This window comes from Pteropus medius, unplaced genomic scaffold (assembly GCF_902729225.1).
Source record: "Pteropus medius unplaced genomic scaffold, Ma_sr-lr_union100, whole genome shotgun sequence".
In the NCBI taxonomy this organism is placed as follows: domain Eukaryota; kingdom Metazoa; phylum Chordata; class Mammalia; order Chiroptera; family Pteropodidae; genus Pteropus; species Pteropus medius.
The window spans coordinates 12,355,764-12,377,250 of record NW_024354503.1 but is presented as its reverse complement, the minus strand read 5'-3'; the positions used below and the strand labels follow the sequence as shown (position 1 = coordinate 12,377,250).

The following is a 21,487-nucleotide window of genomic DNA, read 5'->3' as shown; positions in this document are numbered from 1 at the left end:
CACAAGTACTCCCACTGTGGTTGGTGGTGAAAAAAGCAGATTAAAAATATTAGCAAATGGCACAAAACAGTCTAGAATTATTGAGTTGCATGTCCACCCAATTTTACTAATAAGTAAAGAATGAGAGGAAAAAAAAGGGCACCAACATATTAAAAGTGGCTATTTCAATTTCAGGGAATTGTGGGTCTTATTTATTTTATTCTTAATAATTTCTCTGAATTTTTCAAATTGTTGATAATGAACTATCACTTTTATAGTCAGAAGACAAATGCTACTAAATTGTTGAATTATGTGACAGATTATTTGTGGTGCGAGAGTTTAGTGAAGGAGGAGACCAAGGAACCTTTGAGGACTAACCTCCCTAAAGATCTTTGCTTTGTTTTCACAGAACTCCAGAAATGGCCTGAGAGACCCAAACGCCAGGTGGAAGTTTCCCATCCCTTACATTCTGGCAGACAATCTGGGTAATACAAATTGTTCTTAATTAGAAGCTTTGAATTTCACTCTTCTCCCTCTGCTGCCTCTTGTTCACTGGCTTCAGATGGAAGTAACCACCAACATATAAGAGGGTTTCCAAACCCTGACCTTTCTTTATCTCCTTGAGTCAAAGAAATGACATTACATCAAAACCAGCGTTGCTTCACCAGTCTGAGATACAGAGTATCAAATAATAATTTTAAAAAGGCAGAACATATTAACGTGTTAATAAAACCAGAAGCACCGTAAAGAATAAAAGCCCCATAAAATATGATTTGGCATCATAGCAACGAAAATCTGCACTTTAACTAATAGTTTGTTTACGTGAATCTAAATATGGTATGAGGATACTATTCTCAGCATATTGATCTTCCTTTTTTGTTATAACACTTATATAGAAAAATTTTAAAAACATATTAAGCAAAAGAAGCCAGATACAAAAGTAGATATACCATGTGATATTATTTATCTGTAAATCAGTTGTAAATACACATTTTTGAGAAATAAAAAGTCTATATTTTACATGGTAGTAGTCCTTGTTCCTCAGTATTAATAAATTCTGTTCTTTTATCTCTCTTAAGATAAAGGACTGTTACATTTTATTCATTGTTGGAAATAATAGTTGGTGGGAACAAATAAATATTAGAAGCCACATGTGGACACTGGCTAACCTCAAGCAGCTGACTGATACCTGGCCTGTGAGGCCCATCTGGGTAGACTGAGGAAGATTAGAGAGGAGAGGGGGAGCGAGGACAAGACCATTCAATCTGTATGGGCTGCTCGGCTGCCCCCACTCTCGGGAGATGTCAATTTTGCATCACTGTTTTTAGTGCTGCCTCCGATCCCTTTTCCAGAAAAGAGCTAGATATAAACAAAAGCTATTGTTGTCAGTTATTTTATGGAAAATTGAGCTGAGTTGTTTTTCCCTAGTGTTTTTCCAGTACACTTGCCAGTTCATGGACCACTCATATTTACTGGGACATGATTTGAGAAACATCAACTTTAAAATATTTTTTTGTTTATTTGTTTGCCATGACCATTTGTCTTCCTGTTTGTCACACCTGTGCTACTTCCTCCTACCAAGACTTATTGAATCTCTATTATGTGCCAGGCACTGCTGCCTTCACCTGATATTTTATTTACCTTTCACTATGACTCTGTAAGGTGTAAGTTAGTGCTTCTCAGACTTTAATGTGCTAAGGGTCCCTGGAGGAGCTTGTTAAAACTCAGAGTAGGGCAGGGGTGGGGCCTGAGATTTGGCACTCCCCCAGGTGAAAGCTGATGCTGTTGTTCTGGCCACAGCTTGAGTAGCAAGGTCTCTTGAGCAGCAAGGTAGGTGAGAGGTTAATGGAGAGCAAGATTGAAGACAGGTGGCCTAGAATAGGTAGCAGCAGTAAGGATACAGTCATAGTTCTCAAGCAGGTCCACATGGGAATCACCTTCAGAGTTAAAAAAATGTTCAGATACCTGAGCCCACACCATTGCGAAAAGTAACCATACTAATTAGAGTTCAATATTTGTGTAGAATTCCTTTATTAAATTTACATAGAGTAAAATATACAAATTAGTGTATAAGTCAGTGGATTTTGATAAATGCCTAAGCTTACGTAACACATACTTCCATCACTCCAGAAAGTTCTATATGCTTGTTTCCAGCCAGCCCCCATCCCCACTCCCCAAGAGACAACTACCATTCTAATTTTTTCTCTGTGGATTAGTTTACCTGATTTACAACTGATTTACAGATAAATGGTATTACACGGTATGTCTACTTTTGTATCTGGCTTCTTTTGCTTAACATGTTTTTAAATTTTTTCCATATTGTTGTAGATCATTCTGTAGTTAATTCTCTTTATTCTTAAGTGATATTCTTTTGTATGAATATGTTGTAACTATTTATCCATATTTCTGTGCTTGGACATTGGGTTGTTTCAAGTTTGGGGCTGTTATAAAGAAGGCTGCTGTGATCATTCTTGTACAAATCTGTATGAATATGTTTTTAATTGATCTTGGGTAAATTGCTTGATCACATGGTAAATATATGTTTAACTTCATAAGAAAATCCCATTCTTTATTCTCACTAACAATGTACAGGTGTCCCATATGTTAAATTAAAAGTTAATCTTTTAATTGTAGTCATTCTATGATTGTAAAATGGTATGTCACTGTGATTTTAGTTCAAATTTCCCTAATGACTAATGATATTTAGTACATTTTCATGTGCTATTGGCCATTTGTGTATTTTTTAGAAAGTATTTAACTTCATGATTTTTTATGGTATTATTTGTCTTTTCATTATTTGTAGAATTTTATATATTATAAATTCCTTTGTCAGATATCTATGAATATTTTCTCTCAGTCTGTGACTTGTGTTCTTTTAAAACACTTTATTAATTTTCTTAATTTTTTCTGAGAACCAGCTTTTGACTTGTTAATTTTCTCTTGCTTCTCTGATTTGAATTTTGTTGCTTTCTGCTCTTATCTTTTTTTCTTTCTTTGTACTTATATCAGGTTAAATTTGTTTTTTTTTTATATTTAAGGTGGAAATTTATATCATTGATTTTAAATCCTCTTTTTTCTAATATAATGCTATAATATGGCATCTAAAACCATACATTTTATTTGAAGTACTGATTTTACTGTTTTCCACATATTTTAATATGTTGCATCTTTATTAAATTTTACTTTAAATATTTTCTAATTTCTGCTGTGATTTTTAAAAAATCCATGGGTCAATTAGAAGTGTGTTTTTAAATTTCCAATATTTGGAGCTCTTCTAGATAGTATACTATTGATTTCAAGTTTTCTTTGAGGTCAGAGAACATATTCTATAAGATTTCAATCTCTTGAAATTTACTGAGACATGTTTTGTCATCTAATCTGTGGTCTATCTTGGTGAATGTTGCATGTAAACTTGAAAATAACTTATATTCTGCAGTTTGGGGGCACGTTATTCTATCGGCATTAAATAGGTCAAGGTGATTGTTGGTGTTGGTTATATATTAGATATTGTAAATATTACATTTTAGAGATTCTGCATTCTGTTATTCTCCTCTGAATTGTGTTAATTTGTTAGAGCAGTAAATTACTGACTAATCATCTTAGATTTGTGGAGGTTTTGTTTTGGTTTTGTCCTTAGTTCAAAGCAAATCCTTTTGTGCTGGGATATAATCATGGCCTCTCTGGAGTTTCAGTGGACTGCCCAAGAGTTTTCCCATCCCCTCTAACTGACGTGACTCAAACTGCAAAGTCTCTCTCCACTGTGGTGGGAAGCAGCTGAGATATCTGTTTAATTTAATAGGCCTTTGCCTGCTACTTTCCACTAAGTTTCTTGGAGACCTCTCCCATTCATGCAGAGTTCATGGGTCAGACAAAGTTGGAGAGCTGTTTATACAAAGATTTTGGAACCACCAGTCCTCAATCAATCATGGCGCTTTACTTTCCAAGATTTCCTCCCTTGATTTTCAGCCACTCAGGCAATCCCAAAATCTTCCCTGTAAGATGTCAAGAAAGCACAACTGCAAATTTATGTTTGAATTCTCTCTTCCCCACACTGAAAGAATTGGGGCATGCCCTCATGCAAAAGCTGTATAAATATGAATCTTAATCAATGATATTTCCTCCTTTCAAGAATAAACTTTCCTATAGTTTCTCCATTTTCGTTATTTTACAGTGCATTAAAAAACTTTCTTTTCTTATTTTTTCCCCAAAGTTAATAGTTATTATGTGCAAGAGAGTTAGTCAGATTCAAGCTCCTCCACCAGTACCAGATCAAAAATTCTGTCAATGGAGTCTTAAACTGAATATAATTAGCCATCCTATGCTCATCTTCTAATATGTACAATCATCGCTATCTGAAGTAAACTCTTCTCATACTAATTGATCCAGGGTTAAAGAAGACTAGTGACTTTCAAATCTAACATGACTGTTTAAGACAGAACTATGTAAAACTTACTCTGTCATGGCAGAGCAAAGAACTGAGAAGTAGGAATACAATGAGGCAAAAGGTAAGCTCCTTCCTAACAAGGAGCTAACAATGAATGTCCAGAGTGGAGCAGACCACCTGCATAAAGACAATGCTCAAAATATCAAGTGTGACTTTCAGAGGAAGCACACTTGGGATTGGCTTCATGGTGAAAAAGGAGGCTTCAAGTAGGCTTCAATTCCTTTTTTTAAGTTCAAATAATGTTGGAACGGTTTTTACAAAATTATTGTATAATTGTTTGATTCCCTTTTTATAACTTATTCAGGTATGAGAAGGTCAAAAATGATGTGATTTTGAAATTAACCATTCTTAGTACTCCCTCTATTTGGCTTGAGGATAACAAAAGCAACGTAACCTTATTGACAGCATGATTTTAGTAAAATCAAATGTTTTTTCCTTACACTTTTGTGAAAACTAAGCTGTCTTGGGTACATACCTTCATATTATAGATGTCACTAAGAAAGAATAGTAAGAGATCATGAAAATCCTCCAATAAATTTAATTCAAGCTCTTGTTGTTTTCTGTTGTTGTTTTTTTTAACATTAATTAACTAATTTTTCCAAAGACTATCATTTTAATGACTTTGATGTGATCTTATGACATCTGAACTGTAGAGTCTCCAACTTTGTAGCTTATTAAATGAAATAAGGGCCAGAATAACATGAAACAAGTAAATAATAAACTGCCAAGAATTACAAATTCTTTAAGAGAATGCACAAAACCAAATGTGCAGGAAATACAACTTAATTTTATATGACTTAGCTTTATTTTGAACTTGGAGACCTACTTCAGTGAGTTGATGGGAGAGAAAAACCACAAAGTAAACACACACAAAGAAACCACAAGGAAAACACACACAAAGTAAAACAGAATCTCCATTCCTCTGGAACATCTTTCTTCCCTGTCCCATCCTTGTCTCATGCAACACTAGGGGGTGAGCATGTTAGGTGAAAATAAAAAGAAAAAAAAAAAAGACATTTGATCTTTGGTCATTGGTCCACACAGTTTACCAGTAGGCACCTGTCTCTTTACATCCATTAGACTTCTACTCCTTTGTTTTCAAACTTGAGTTATAGCAATTTTTTCTAAGGCTGTCTGTAGTGCTGCCTGTCTAGCCCTGCCATCTTCCCAGGGATCTTGCAAAGAAGCAGGGTATATGTACTAATATGTACCATATGTACTAATGCTTTCAGAATCCACAAATCTCTCTACATTCTGCTCTCTTATTCCAGCAAGAGGGAATGTCTTTTTAGACTGGGATAAGGAACAGCGTTTTCATTGCCTCTCTCCAAAGTACTTTATCTATTCATCAGTATGAATGAAAGCCATGTGCCTCTCCTGAGGTAAAGCACCCAGAATCTCTACTTGAATGGATAGAAAGGCAAAAGAGAAAGTGGGGGAGTTATTTTATGATTTTGTTTAGCTGCATACACATACATACATGTATTCTTATTTTGTAGTTATATTTACATTATGTATTTAGAGTATTCAGGTGACATTTATGTCCACAAATAATTTTTCAGTCTTAGTTTCCAAGGAATCTATTTACTGCCAAAAATAAATCTATAATGGACCTTTGTGAATTTCATATGGTGGCATGATTTTATCTAAACTGTGTTATGTACATTATCCAAGATCTAAATAATGCTCATTGATATTTTCACTGATTTCTGCAGAGCTGAATGCCAAAGGAGCTATTCTCTATGCCTTTGAAATGTACCGCCTCAAGTCTTGTGTGGATTTCAAGCCCTATGAAGGAGAGAACTCATATATCATCTTTCAGCAGTTTGATGGGTTAGTATGAAATTTTATAGAGTGTGAAAATTGTGTATCTTTTGGTTTATAAAAAGTGACATATCTTTTTCAAAGGCTAAAAGAAGAAATTGGAAAGAAACTAAAAGCAAAATCAAATCTTTCATTGCAAATTTTTAAATTATATAACATTTTTAACATATTAGGTAGAGAATTAACTGTTTGGATACTTCTGGGTCCCAGGGAGATTTATCTCAATTCTTTTTCTCTGTTTAGGTCATGTTTTAAATTACAGTACTTATTAAAAGTCAAGTTTATTAAAGTATAAATTACAATCTTTTTATGTACTGTTTTAAGTTATGCTACTCTGTTGCTGGACCTTTTTGAAAAGTTCTAGACATAAATTTGTCCTTGATAGTTATTTATTTCTAAGAAGAAATAATTGGTGTGTGTGTATGTATACATACATACATACATACATATATATATATATATTTATGTATGTATTATTTATATAATTTATTTATTTATTTATCTATCTATTTATTTATTTATTTTTAAAGCCCATTTTCTTTTGTGGTAGTTGTGTCAACCAACCTGGGCAGATGAGGTTGGGAAGCAAAGCTTCCCTCTGCTGTCACTCTGTATGTTTGTTTCTTGAAGCCCAGCCCGGAGGTATTAGCTCACACTGCAATTCCCATCACTACTTCTAAGTGTTGGCTGGATTTGGTTGTCAAGTTCTGATGGTGGAATTTTGTTTATTTGTTTGTTTGTTTGTTTGTTTGTTTTTAGTTTCAATTATACAGTCCACTGGTTAGATATTTATATAGTTTATGAACAATCCCCCTGATTTCTCTTTCTCTCCTCTGGCTCTACACCACACCATTACACTAATACTAACTGCATTCCTCATGTCCATCCCCATGACCATCTATTAACTACTAATTTATACTTCTTTAGCCTTTCATCCCTTACTCCCAGCCCAACTCCCCTCCTCTCTAGCCATCACCAGATTGTCCTCTATATTTGTGAGTCTGTTTTTGATTAGCTTGTTCCTTTTGTTCCTTAGATTCCATATATAAGTGAAATCATGTCATATTTATCTTTCTCTGACTTATTTCACTCAGCATAATAACCTCTAGATCCATCCAAGTTGTTGCAAATGGTAGGATTTCATTTTTTTAATGGCTGAGTAATATTCCATTGTATATACGAACCATAACTTCTTTATCCAATCATTTGTTAGTGGGCATTTAGTTTTCTTGCATTTTTTGGCTATTGTAAATTGTGCTGCCATGAACATAGGGGTGCATAGATCTTTATGAATTATTGTTTTGGTTTTCTTTGGATAAATACCCAGAAGTACAATTGCTGGGTCAAAAGGTATATCCATTTTTAATTTTTTGAGAAACCTCCGGACTGTTTTTCATAGCAGCTGTACTAATTTACGATCCCTTCACCAGTGCATGAGGGTTCCCTTTTCTCCACATTCTTGCCAACACTTGTTCTTTGATTTATTGATGATAGTCATTCTGACAGGTGTGAGGTGACATCTCACTGTAGTTTTAATTTGCATTTTTCTCATGATTAATGACCTTGAGCATCTTTTCATATGTCTATTGGCCATTTGTATTTCCTCTTTGGAGAAATATCTGTTCAGGTCTTCTGCTTATATTTTTAATTGGATTGTTTGCTTTTTGTTATTGAGTTGTATGAATTCTTTATATATTTTGGATATTGACCTCTTATCAGATGTATCATATGTGAATATCTTCTCCCCTGATGGTGGAGTTTTTATTAATCATGGATGGATAACAGAGATGAAGAAGAAGTTAGCACATGATTCAGCCTCTTAAGAAAAAAATATGCAAAAAATAGCAGTGAAAAAGTAAAATTCTGACGATTACTTAGATACAAGTTAAGTACCTTATTTAACCTGCATATTTTCTTAGTTCATTCTTTTATTTAAAATATATATACTATTATGTACCAGGAAGTATGCTAGTTTGTAAGTACAAAGAAGCATGAGATACAGTCATAGACCTCACAAGGTTTACCACTGGCAAGTGGGGGTGTTGGGGAAACAACAGGTGACTAGTTCTAATATGCTATGGCAAGTGCCATGGGCTACAGAACAGAAGCAGAACCTCTAACATAGTGTGAGGTGAAGTGTCAGGAAGAGCCATGCTGAATGTTAGAGAGATGAAGAAAGGAGGACATAGAAGCAGAGGAGGGGGAAGGAGAAATGGAAGTGGGAAGAGAATGAGAGTAAGAGAAAAGAGGGAGGAAGAAGAAAGAGAAGGAGGAGAAGAGAGAAAGAGAAGAAGAAAGAAAAGAGAATAAACATGAATGGAAATCTGGCTTACTGGGCAAACTCATTAAGTTCAGAATGTCTGAAGCTTTGCATGTAAGTGGCAGAGTGATGAGTGATGGAGCCAGGAAGACAAACAGGAGCCTGGTAATAAAGAGCTGTGTGTGAGGGAATTGACTCTTATGTAGAAATATGTTAAATTTTCCATTTTAGAAAAATTACTCTAGCAATAGAATTGAAGTGGGCAAAACTGATGGCAAGAGACCAGGAGAGAAACAAAAGGAACCTACACTAAAAAGAGGCAGTTGAAATAAAGAAGAGGAAATGGATTTCTGAAATATGTAAAGAGATGGACTTATCAGAAACTGGTGATTAGTTGATGTGAAGAATTAGAAAGAGAGAGGGATCAAGAATGATCAACAGTTTTGATTTGGATGACTGGTGGGTGGTAACTTCATTCACTGGGATTGAGGATACTGCCTGGAGAATCAATGTGGGGGATACGATAGTGAATTTGTTTCTGGACAAGTAGTTTATTGTTTGAGGTTTTTGTGGGTAATATAAATGGAGATAACCAATATTTATGTGAAGGAAAAACATTTAAAGTATACCTCAGGCCTTGCCAAGACTACAGATTTGAGAGGTTTTCTGCTTTTGACTTCTTCGTCTTGTCTCTTGTCAACCTCTGCTTAAAGAAAGTAGCAAAGCTTTTAATTATTCATTAAAAAGTTCTGGGAAAAAATCCATTTCCTTAAGACTTTTATTTCCATTCTTAATCAACTACCATTTGTGTGTGTGCATGTTTGTATATGTGTGTGTGTGTGTGTGTGTGTGTGTGTGTGTGTGTGTGTGTGTGTGTGTGTGTATATTCTTTTTTTACAAAGAGAAAGAAGTTGTTTCTCTTAAAATAAAATAAAGTCAAAACAATCACTTTCTAAAAGGTCTCCCTTTCTCAGTAAGATTTTCTTGTTTTGTTTTTTTTTGTTTGTTTGTTTTTGTTTTGGTCTTTTTTTTCAGTTTGTAACTCAGTCCCCAGGTACCTGATGAAGGGGTAGGTCAGCTTTGAGGGACACTGTAAAACCTGAATCTGGGGGACTCATTGCCTGTGTCCAGGAGTTGTCTCTGTTACATTTAAATTAGAGGAAGGGAATAAGGGAAGAAAAAGTCTGAAGCAGAAACTGGCCCAAAGTGCCCCAAATTCTTCAGGGTCTTGGTTCTTTGAAGCTGGAAGTTAATTGAACTATTTCAGAAAGACAAGGTCAAAAATTCACAGAGTGATAGAGTTATAAAATTTTTGCAATTTATACCTTTCCGTTAGGGAAGAGCTGTTTAAAAAAGAGAGAAATAAGTGATAAATGAGTCATCTGGATTGTGGATATTTTGCAGTGTAAACTCTGATTTTATAACAAAATTCTACTGTCAGAAAGGCAATTTGATCATGGCAATACTTGCACAGTTGGTACATTTACTAAAGATCATTGAATTGTACACTCAAAATTGATGAATTTTATGGTATGTAAATTATGCCTTAATAAAGTTGTTAGAATATAATTAAGATCCATCTTTAAGTAAAGATCAAACCCATAAGCTTTGAAGGTATATGATACTAACACTCTTGGGGAAAACAGGTAAGATAGTGTGACTGTCACCAAGAAACTTGCAATCTGTCAGTAGCATTTAATACTATTGGCAAATCTTTTATTCTGCTGAGCATTGGTTAGAGTATAACTTCTTGCTCTACAGCTTAAAGCAGCTAAGGAGACAATTTGTGGAAAGATTCGAGTTTGCTAATAGAGATGAAAAATCACACTTGTATACCATGAGGAATTTAGAGTATCTACCAGCAGTTCCTGAGTCCACTGTTTTTTGAGGGAGGTTATGGGTACTTCCTGCTTGGAGCCCTCTAGAAATTAGTTAGGCAGCCCAGTCTGTGCTGTCAGTAATGAGGCTCTTTTCATTATCATAAAATTTACACCTGCTCGTTATAGGAAATTTGGAAATTTGTGAGAGAATAAAGGAGAAAATTTAAATCAACCACAGCCACCACTCAGAGACAATATTTTGGTATAAAAACTATACCATTATTCTTTGGAATGCCATATGGGGTTGTGGAGGTGAGGGGAAAGATGCCAAGTTTTACTTCTTTTTGTCTGATGCATTTTTAGGATTAATTTGCTATTTTTGTAATGGACCATCATTTTTAAAGCCTGCAAAACACCCTCCAGAGAATGTTTCTTATTTAACTAGTCCCTATTGTTGAACCATAAGCATATGAGAATGCTAGTGATAATTTCTTTTTAAGATCAAACCTAACTTCTTTCTAATTTGTGTTCTGAATTGTAGCCACTTAAGAATTCTCTAGGAGAAAATTTCCTTTTCTCCTCTTTAAAGGTGCTGGTCCGAGGTTGGTAACCAACACGTGGGACAGAACCTTTCCATCGGCCAGGGGTGTGACTATAAAGCCATCATTGAACACGAGATTCTGCATGCTTTGGGATTTTACCATGAGCAGTCAAGAACTGACCGGGATGATTATGTGAAAATCTGGTGGGATGAAATTCTTCCAGGTGTGTACAAACCCAAGGTGGATGGGTGGAATCTTCATCATTTGTAGAGACCAATGCTGGGATAACCAGGCCAAATCTGTATGTGGGCAGGTGCTTCAGCTACTCCAGTGGGGATGCAAAATACAAAGAGGATATGATATGTTGACTTGTCCAGTAGACTGCAGATCTGATTGTACCTGATCTCAGACAAGGGTATCAGGAAATGGTGTATGTTGGGAGGTAATTGAAAGTTAATCAGAAGCCTTTGCTTTTTGTTGAAAATCTATCTAAAATGCTATGTACTTCCCCATCTTAGTGAGTAAAGTAATTTAGTTCTCCGAGGATGACAAAGTCATTTTTCTGGATGTGAAATCTCATGTAGCAACTAGAGTTTTAAATTGAATTTATGACGACTTGATAACATACTCAAGATTTTTTTGGTGCTTTACCAAATTAATGATAGGCTTTTAAAAACAAAACAACAACAAAAATGAACGCTTTTCTTTGAATTGTACCCGCAATTCTGTTAATTTTGGCTAATGGTCTGAGTTCTGGTTAATCAAACTTTATTGGCCTCTTCTTTCTCCTCTCTAAGCATCACTCTTCTTTGGCCCCCAGTTTATATTCTACACATGACAACACAGTTTTATTTCTCATATTATCATACAGTTATGTTATTCTAATAATTTCAGCGTTCTTTAATTTGGTTAGACTTCCTGGGACACTACCTTCCTTAATTGCTTGAAGCAACTAAGTAGAGTGCTTCAGAGTAAACTAAAACATGATTTATCAGTTTCCTGATGTGCTGGGAAAAAAGTCAATGCTGTGTTTCTGAAAACACCCAATTTTTAATTAGGAATTAGTTCAGGGAGTGGAAGAGCATTATTTTTGGCAGGAATAGAATTAATGAAACTAATGTATTAGAAATAACTTATTACCACAGATGGTTTTCATAAAGCAAATAATTGGCTTGTAATTATCTGGGTTGTTTTTTTTTTTTTTTTTTCTGTGATCCCACTCATATATGAGTTCATTTATAAAAGTGCCTTTCTAATAATTTTATTTGAAGAGATTTGGAAGAACTGGTCATATTTTAAAATTAAATATGAATCCCCAAAAGACTTCTGCTAGAACTAGTGCATTTTGGAGTAGAGTGAATCAGTGGTTCTCACATGAGTATGACTAATCATATCAAAGTAACCTATAGGGTTTCTCAATCTGTGTCCCTCTCAGTATCTCTTATTCTGATATTCCTATGAATGGAGTGCTGGTGGAAGGAGGTAAATGGTATGGTTTGTAAAAACCTAATATGTTACCAGGATTGGACCCATACACACATTTCTATCCATCCTACCACCCAATCACTGATCTAGAGGCCAAATGATGTTCTCTGCCTCCCAGTCCAATCTAGAGAAATATTAGAGGGTATTCACCCAGATACGAAATAACAGATGAAATTTAATATATTTATCTTTCAGGGTAATTGCATTATAGCTGAGTCTATGTAGAGGGGAAAGGACAGTGAGATCATAGGTCAAAGGACTTTGTCTATATTTGCCTAGAGGCCTGAATTTCTTACCTTCCCATATATATACTTGACTCAGCTGAAACTTATGTGAAGAAGCAGAAAACATTCACATTTTTAAGTCTTGAAAAACACAATGCTTAGCATTTTAAGCTGGCTTTAGGCCAACCGAATTCCCCTTTGTCAGAGGAAACCGATACATTTGCCAGGATAATTTGCAGACTTGCTCAGCTCTAGGTTGAGCATGGGTTACTCAATACATATTTGCTCCTCTCCAATCTCCATTTTCATCAGGTATAATTCCATATATTGAAATTGCCCACATCACTGAAGAACTGTTCTCAAATGAGACATCAAATCTAGTAAGATCATAAGTAAGACATTATTATTGCACAGGGTAATTTATGAATTTTATTGCCTCTTATCTTCAGTTGGTCATAATCTTATTATTTAACCAAAGAAGACACTGTACTGGCAATGAAGTTCTCTCCCTAAATCTCTCTCCATTTCTCAATCCAGTATTATGTTTTCTGGATCTGTTTCCTTCTTCCATTAAGGAAAAAACTTCTGAGGTCTAGCAGGGGTTTGCTAACTACATACAGCCCTTGGGCCATGTCCACTTTCTTTTGTAAATAAAATTTTATGGAGACAGAGCCACCCCCATGTGTTTATGTATTGTCTATGGCTGCTTTTGTGCTGCAATGCCGAGTTGTGACAGAGACCATATGGCTTGCAAAGCCAAAAATATTTTCTCTCTTGCCCTTTACATAAAAGGTTTGCTGACTGACCTCTGTTTTATCAGATCACTCCCTTTTCAAGGCTCACAGTTGTGAGTTTGCTGAAGACAGAACCATCCCTGCCCTATTCACTGCCAGGGGCTACCACCTATCTAGCACAGCTCCCAGTAGATAGTGGGCATGACGAAATATAGTAAATAAAAAAAATTAATTATTCAAAACATTTATTTGGTAAAGTATTCTGATAAGAATACTTGAATAATAAAGAATAAAATGATCTATGCTAACCTGATGATTTTATTGAAAGTTAAAGAAAACATACCCAGTGAGTCAAAAGGGCCTTTGTTAAGATGCTGCCAAGAGTCACCAGGAGATCCCAGACACAATCCCCAGTCCACCTTATTCTCTTCCTAATTCTCCCCGCTCAACTAACATCCTGGGACCAAGTGCTCTGGAAGAAGTTACTTTCCCCTTTCCCTGTTTGTGTCATTTATTTCTTGCAGTCCTGTCTCACTTTTGAAAATGCTTTGATCCCTCTCAAATTAAGTCCCCATGAAATCCCCGTGAGTTGGGACGATAAAACATCAGTACTCTCATTTTATACTTAAAACAAGGTCTTTATCAAAGGGGTTCATTGATTGTTCCCAAAACATTTGCACCTGCTGGACCACCCACCAGGTTGCACCACACTTCTTCAATCCTGACTGTGGATGCGTTTGACAGACAATTACATTTTCTTCCCTCTAATTGTTAAAAGTAACTGGATGGGAAACAAGAAAAGGAGAACATGAAGATGAGAAGTTATGACTGAGTGAGTTATGAGCACTCTCATTCAGTTCTTCTATCACTTTTTAAGAAGGAAATTAAAAATCTGCAACTGAAACAGTAAATTCCTGATGGCTAGTGGATTAAAGATCATCTGATTGGTTTCTTATTTCAGCATATCACAGTGTAGTATGTATTATCTTACTTGGGCTAATCTCATAAAAAGGTTTTCCTTTCTTATTTGGAAAGGAAAGTCAATTTTCCTCTTCCTATTTTATTTTTTTTCTATCTATGAGGCTATTTCTGGAACAGAAGGATGAGAGCCTGGATTGACAGGATGCCCATTTCTGTCCAGCTGCTTACCTTTTCCCTCTGCCCCTCAGATTTTCTTTTCCTAACCTGCGGGAGAGCTGGCCAGGTACAGCTCTTGGATGAGATGCTTGGCTATTAACAAGATGTGTTACTTCTGAAAATTTTCCTGAATTCAGAAATTCTGTTTTCTGTTATTTAGAACACCTGTTCCCGCTTTGATATTTTTATCTTCTCTTTCATAAAACCGCCCCACACACATTTATTTATTTATTTATAAAAGAATCTTTGATTTAAATATATATCCGATAATTTATATGTGTATATTAATTATAACATGTATTTTAATATTCATTATTATAATTGCATATACCATTATATAATACAGTAATATTGATAGTTAATATTAGTTAATAATATATATTAATTTTATAAGCATTACACTAATTAAGAAATGTTAAAATATGTGTGTGTGTATATATATATATATATATATATACACATACATATATTATTTCCTTTTTTTTGGTCTCTGCTTGAGAATCTAGTCAAAGAGAGTAGGATGAGGAAATAATATGACTGAAAAGAACCTGTGGATTCTCTTCCTGACAGGTTTCGAGCACAACTTTGACACCTATGATGACAACTTCATCACAGATCTCAACACGCCCTATGATTACGAGTCTGTGATGCACTATGCACCTTTCTCATTTAACAAAAATGCAAGTGTCCCTACCATCACGGCCAAGATCCCTGAGTTTAATTCCATCATTGGGCAGCGCCTGGATTTCAGTGCCATCGATTTGGAGAGGCTGAACCGAATGTACAATTGTAGTGAGTACCTCTGGGGCTGAGGGTTAGGTCCACGAGCCTCAACAGAGATTCTCCAGCCCTGTAGGTTTCTTGTACACTTTCCTTCACCCTCCTTTCATCTTCTAGTTAAGGGAAATGGACAAACTACATAACCTTATTTCTTTTTCAATGAGTAACAAAATTATAACACCTATATCACAAGATGGTTACGAAAATCAATTATGTGTTTGTGTTTTGTAAAGTGAAAGTATTGAAGCAATTTAAGGAGCGGTGATTGTCCAATTTCTTTAGCTTCCTTTTGAAGGGTGCGTCATTATGTAAAGCTCAAGATAGGTAATAGGCTTGAAGGTATTTTGTAGCCAGAAAAATTCTTTATCCAGGATAAAGAATTCCTAGAGTAATCTAACGCTCGGAGATGGGACGTTTTCTAAAATGACCCCACTAGTTTTCAGAAATACATTCTTTCATTCTCTTCCATGTGTGTGTACAGAAGATATATTAAGTACAAAGCCCAGTGTTATAGGTACCTTGTTCTTGATCTAAAGGAGTTTGTGGTTGGTGTTAATAGCAAAGCACCATGATAGGATTTTTCATTATTTGACGATGACTCTGTGAAGTGGATAGGGCTGCGTCTATGTTGGCAAGTTCTATAATCTAGTGGATGACAATAAGATTTGCATTTGAGAAAAAGTCAAGAGAAGGAAAGATTCATGATCCTGTTGTATCTAAACAATGAGCTCTTAGTAGCCCAAGACATTAAGTATTTGGAATGAGATGCCTTAAATTTTTAACCAGCAGCAAAAATGTCATTTGCAGCCACAACTCACACATTTTTGGACCATTGTGCTTTTGAGAAGGCAAACATCTGTGGGATGATTCAGGGCACCAGAGATGACGCTGACTGGGTCCATGAGGACAGCACTCAGCCTGGACAAGTGGATCACACCTTGGTGGGACAATGCACAGGTTGGTGAAGGTATAAAGTAAACACGCTGAGGTGGTTCATCAGGTGCGATTGGCAACGGCAGCCAGCATGTTTTGCTTCAGCTGGGATGTTAGTTATCAAACCCAGAATTCTGAACAAGGACAGAGGACATTTCTCTTATCTTTATTATTAACTTAATAAAAAGGCATCCAGGTTCTGGGCATGCAAAAGGAAGGTGCATTGAAATGATGACAAAACTGATATGATTGTTAAGATGTGACTTTGTAAATAACGATAATGTATCTAGAGCCGGATATGACTTTGTAAATAAGGGTAATGTCTCTAGAGCCATGCCCTCCAACAGAACCATAATGCAGCCATATGTGTAATGTAAAACTTTCTAATAGTCACATTAAAAAAAGAAACAAGGGAAAGTCTCTCTAATAATATATTTTATTTAACGCAGTTTATCTAAAATATTAACATTTCAATGTGTAATCAGTATAAAAATTATTGATAAAATACTTCACACTTTTTTATACTAAGTATTTGAAACCTGCTGTGTATTTTATGCTCACAGCCAGCACACCTCAGTTTGGACTGGTCACAGTTCAAGTGCTCAATAGCCATATGTGTTTGGTAGCCACTATACTGGATAGCACGGCTTCAGATAGTTCCTATATATGGTTTGTGTGTGAAAAAGCTATAAAGTCAGATAGACCTAGGTGTGAAATCTGTTTTCACAGCTTGCTAATTGTAACCAAAGGAAGTTGTTTTTGTTGCTGTTTTTAAAGTCTTTTTTTTATAAGCCTTTCTGACCATCAAGATGTTCATACTTTACAGTGAGGATAGAACGAGATAATGCATACAGAATCTCTAGCTACAGAAAAACAGCTTCACTTTTTTTCATTTTCCCTTTCTCTCCAAAGGTTCCATATATGAATATATTCTAGCACCTTTTTATTAAATGCCTGGCATTGAAGTCATCTCAACCCTATTTGGAAGCAGGTGGAGTTATAAATTATAATTGCTTTTTAGAGACTGGACTATGGTGAAGTCCCTTAGTTCATGCCCATGTGAAAGTTGGTTTGATTTCCTTCACAAAAGAGTTTCAGCTTGTCACCCAGATGTCAGGCCACCAGGGAGAATGTCAGAGGTTATAAGCCATTGCCACTCTTCCTCTGGCCCTTGCAAAGGGTAGAAGTCTCTGTTACACATCAGATTATTAAACATATAATCTCAAGTATCCAAAAGATGATCTAAGCCCAAAGTTCTCATTGGATTTCTATCATAGCCTCTAATCCAATCTTTTCTGTGGGCTTGCTTCTAGGCTAATATACAATTTCCAGCTAAACAGAAAGATGATCGTCATGTGATAGAAACCTGTTGGAAGAATTTCTAGCACCTTAATAGGAAAAGAAAGGGCCACACCCCAGAAGAAATATCTAGAAAAGCTCTATCAGGTTAATTTGACCAGCCATTATGCTTCTTTCACGAGAGGCATTCAATGGAACCCCTGTCCCTCTGATGGAGAGCACTGGTACTGTTCAGGTAGATGCATAAACTGGAAAATCTTGAAGGATAGAAGCCATATCCCAGCTGAAACCCGGAGTGATGAATGAACACTGAGTTAGTAGGACAAATTCAGGCCTCCTGACACCCAGGCCTGAGTTATTGTTCTTTCACTTCATAATTCCGAGTACACCTAGGCAGAATTCCTAAGCAAGGACCACCCGGAGACCTTCTTAGCCCTGTGAGCTCATTTTCCTTAGTGCAAGCACTCAATAATTCATAAGGCAGAGATCTCAGACTAGCAAGTTGAAGTATTGAAAAGAACATACAAGAAAATATAAATTTTCTTGATGTACTATTAAATCCATTATAATATTTTTAAGCTTTGTGGAAAGCTTATTTAAACATCTGTACTTGTGGCTAATATGAAAGGCACACGCCCCTTGTGAGAGGCGGGATGAGGCAGGGAAAACTATTGCCCCAGTACCTGGAACAGTTATAGATGCTCATTTCATTTTCACTATGTTGGATGTTTTGAGTGCAGCATTTAGTAAGAAATTGAATTCTGGAGTGCAGTTAAACGACTTCTTTATATGTAAGAATCGTTTATTGCGCCTGACTTTGAAAAGCATATTGGTTTTCCAAGTTACATTTGTTTAACAGCCTGCTTGTTTGGGGGGTGGGGAGAGTTTTGAGATAGCTGAGTTGGGCAAAATGTAGACACTTTCCCCCCTCCTTTTCAGTGTTCTTTGAAGGTTTTCTTTACATTTAGGAGAAATCTCGTTAGTCCCTAACATGCCTTGACTGCCCTTTCTTATGACATAGTAAAGATTAATCTTTACCACTGATAATACACCCAGATATTAGGCTAGACACAGGTGAAATTGAGCCCTGAACATTGTGAATGTTTAAAATTCAGTTCCTAAACCTCTGAATCCCAGTTTCTTACACAACTAGGAGGACAGTTCTTTTCTTTGGAATGGATCTCTGTTCTAAACAATAAAGTAAATTTAAAAAAAAATAGAATTCATCTTGTTGCAGAAAAATCAGACTGGCGAGAGACCAAGCACCACTCAGAGAGCTGGAGAACTCAGGTTTATCATGCCGGAGGTCCCAGAAGAGCTAGTATTCTGAAGATCCGGGCCCCGTGCTCAGGGGTAACCTTACTTTTACAGGGCTTAACAAGCAAAGGCAATACATCTGTTATCTAGACAGAACAAGCAAAGGGGGATACATCTGTTATCTAGACAGGATGAGCAAAATGGGTGGGTGAGTCTTCAGTCGATCTCAAGGTCACCCTGCCCTTCAGCCTACGCGAATTACAAGGTTAGCCATTTGAGTGGGAAATTCTTCTTCCATCTCACAGACACTAAATTCCATCAAACTTTGCTTAAAGCCTATATTTCCTTAAGTCAGAGGTATACATTTCACAAACTCGGGAACAAAGTCAATCAAAAGAAGCAGTGGAGAACTGCAGCTTTAGCCCGTGAGTCTGTTCATGGGGACAAACAGGACGTTTACTGACAAACAACTTTCTTTTTATTTTCCCCAGAAAAAATCTAGCTTTTGTTATCTGAGTAATGGCAATTTTCACTATTTCACTTCACCCTGGGAAGAGGGTGTCCTGGAGTTTGGGTAGCCACAGATGGGATGTTGGGTGCTCTCTCCACAGATGCTGGCTACTTCATGTACTTCAACACCAGCTCGGGGGTGGCAGAAGAGGCAGCCCTGCTGGAGTCTCGGATTCTTTACCCAAAGAGGAAGGAGCAGTGCCTGCAGTTTTTCTACAAAATGACAGGGAGCCCTTCAGATAGACTTGTCATCTGGGTCAAAAGGGATGACAGTACTGGCAACGTTCGCAAGCTAGTCAAGGTGGAGACATTTCAAGGTACCTAAAAGCATTGATGCAAGGACTGATACGGCTTAAAATTTGGAATAATGATCCTTCTCTTTCCCTTCCCCTCGCCTTTCACCCTTCCTTGCCTTTGTTCCTGTCCTCTTCATCCCACTCTTTCTCTTCTTTCTCCTCTTCCTCCCTTTTCTTCCACCTCCTTTACTCCTCTTCTAAATGCTTAGCATAATGTCTGGTGTGTTTTAACCACTCAGATATTAGAAGCAGCACCAAAGGTTCAGGTGAGGCTGAAATACACTTCAGTTAAGAGGCCAATCAGAATATATAAATCCAGTTTTCACTAGAACTGTGGAATAAGCCAGGACAGAGAAAATAGGTGATTCAGAGGTGGAGACTGGAAGATGAAAGGGAAGCAGGAATTGATGCTGCTGGAGAGAGAGTGGTTAAATAGTTGACCAAGTGTTTTTGCACCTGTCGCAGAAAACAATGATACCATTATATAGTATGCTGAAGTAAACTCGAAACCTACTTGCGAAGTTGATGAGAAATAAGCTATTTTTATGTATTAACTTCATTACAATCATTTACATATTACACCCTACTTGGTGTAATTTCAGATAGCCTGAAGAAGAGAAAAAAATTGGATTCTAGGGAGTGAGTCCACTTTGCGTAGGGGAGATCCAGCTTGTCCTGTAAATTATCATCTACTCCAGAGCCTTCCATATATCTCTCTGGCATCACGTCACAGGTTGGACCATATTAAATTGCCATTATTTGAATTTTGGATTACAAAATGACTCTTTTAAAAGGTTCAGCCTAACAGTTGGGTATTCAGTGCAATATTAGGGGGTGGGGGTGTATTTATACCATTAAATTTAGGAGAAAACCCAGAACTTGTAAAATTGAATAATAATGAAAAAGAATTTCACAATTAATATTTAAATATAAATTTTAAAATAAATCATAGTGCATCTTTTTATAACTACTTTTCCTTACTAGATATGCGACTTTAGGGAAATTCCTTAACCAGTTTATAACAGTACCCATCTTATAGGGTTGTTGCGAGTTTCAAATAAGATAATTCATGTAAAGTAGTTGGCACAGTAGCAGGCTCATAGTCAGTGCTCAATAAATGTTGGCCACAATTGTCACCAATCTTGTTCTCTGTCCTCAGGAGAGTCTGACCAAAATTGGAAAATTGCCCATGTGACACTGAGAGAAGAGAAGAAATTTCGCTACCTTTTCCAGGGCACAAAAGGTGACCCCCAGAACTCAAATGGGGGAATTTACCTAGATGACATCACTCTTACAGAAACCCCATGCCCCACGGCAGTTTGGACAGTACAGAATTTCTCCCAGGTCCTTCAGACCACGGTTAAAGGGGACAAGATCCTGAGCCCTCGATTCTACAATTCAGAGGGATATGGTTTGGGGTTGACCTTATACCCTCATGGTTGGATAAACTCCAGTAGCTCTGGCTACTTAGGACTTGCTTTTCACCTGTGCAGTGGGGAGAATGACGCTATCCTGGAGTGGCCAGTGGAAAACAGACAGGTGATAATGACAATACTTGACCAGGAGCCTGATGTCAGGAAAAGGATGTCCGCAAGCATGGTGTTCACTACCTCTAAGTCACATACATCTTCAGGTAAGTGGTTCTAAGAGCTGCCCTACAACCTGGAAGGCCAACAGATGTGATTTTCATCTGTGTAAGAGAGATTAACATTCCTCTCACATTTCCCCCTTGGGCATATCAATAACATAGTCATGTTGGAGTATTAAGTTAAAATTTTCAGTGTCATCTTATCTTCCTTCTCTTTTCTGAATTCTCTGATCGAGCATCAATTAAAGGCTCGCAATGCACCAAACTCTGTGGTAGGTACTTAGAATACAAGCAAAGCGGGCAGTTCCTGCTTCATGGAACTCAGTCTAAATGAGGAGACAGATATTGCTCATCATTTATCGGATACTCAGAATT

General features: G+C 36.6%; 1 protein-coding gene across 1 annotated transcript in view; it reads left to right on the top strand.

Moving 5' to 3' along the window:
• MEP1A (meprin A subunit alpha) overlaps positions 1-21,487 on the top strand; it is a 29,864-nt gene that overhangs the window by 3,486 nt on the left and 4,891 nt on the right. Inside the window, exons 5-11 of the mRNA XM_039854091.1 lie at positions 389-464; positions 6,139-6,256; positions 10,917-11,092; positions 15,020-15,241; positions 16,037-16,186; positions 19,330-19,545; positions 20,684-21,157. Coding sequence (XP_039710025.1) covers positions 389-464; positions 6,139-6,256; positions 10,917-11,092; positions 15,020-15,241; positions 16,037-16,186; positions 19,330-19,545; positions 20,684-21,157 — 1,432 coding nt within the window. The remainder of the gene's footprint in view (positions 1-388; positions 465-6,138; positions 6,257-10,916; positions 11,093-15,019; positions 15,242-16,036; positions 16,187-19,329; positions 19,546-20,683; positions 21,158-21,487) is intronic.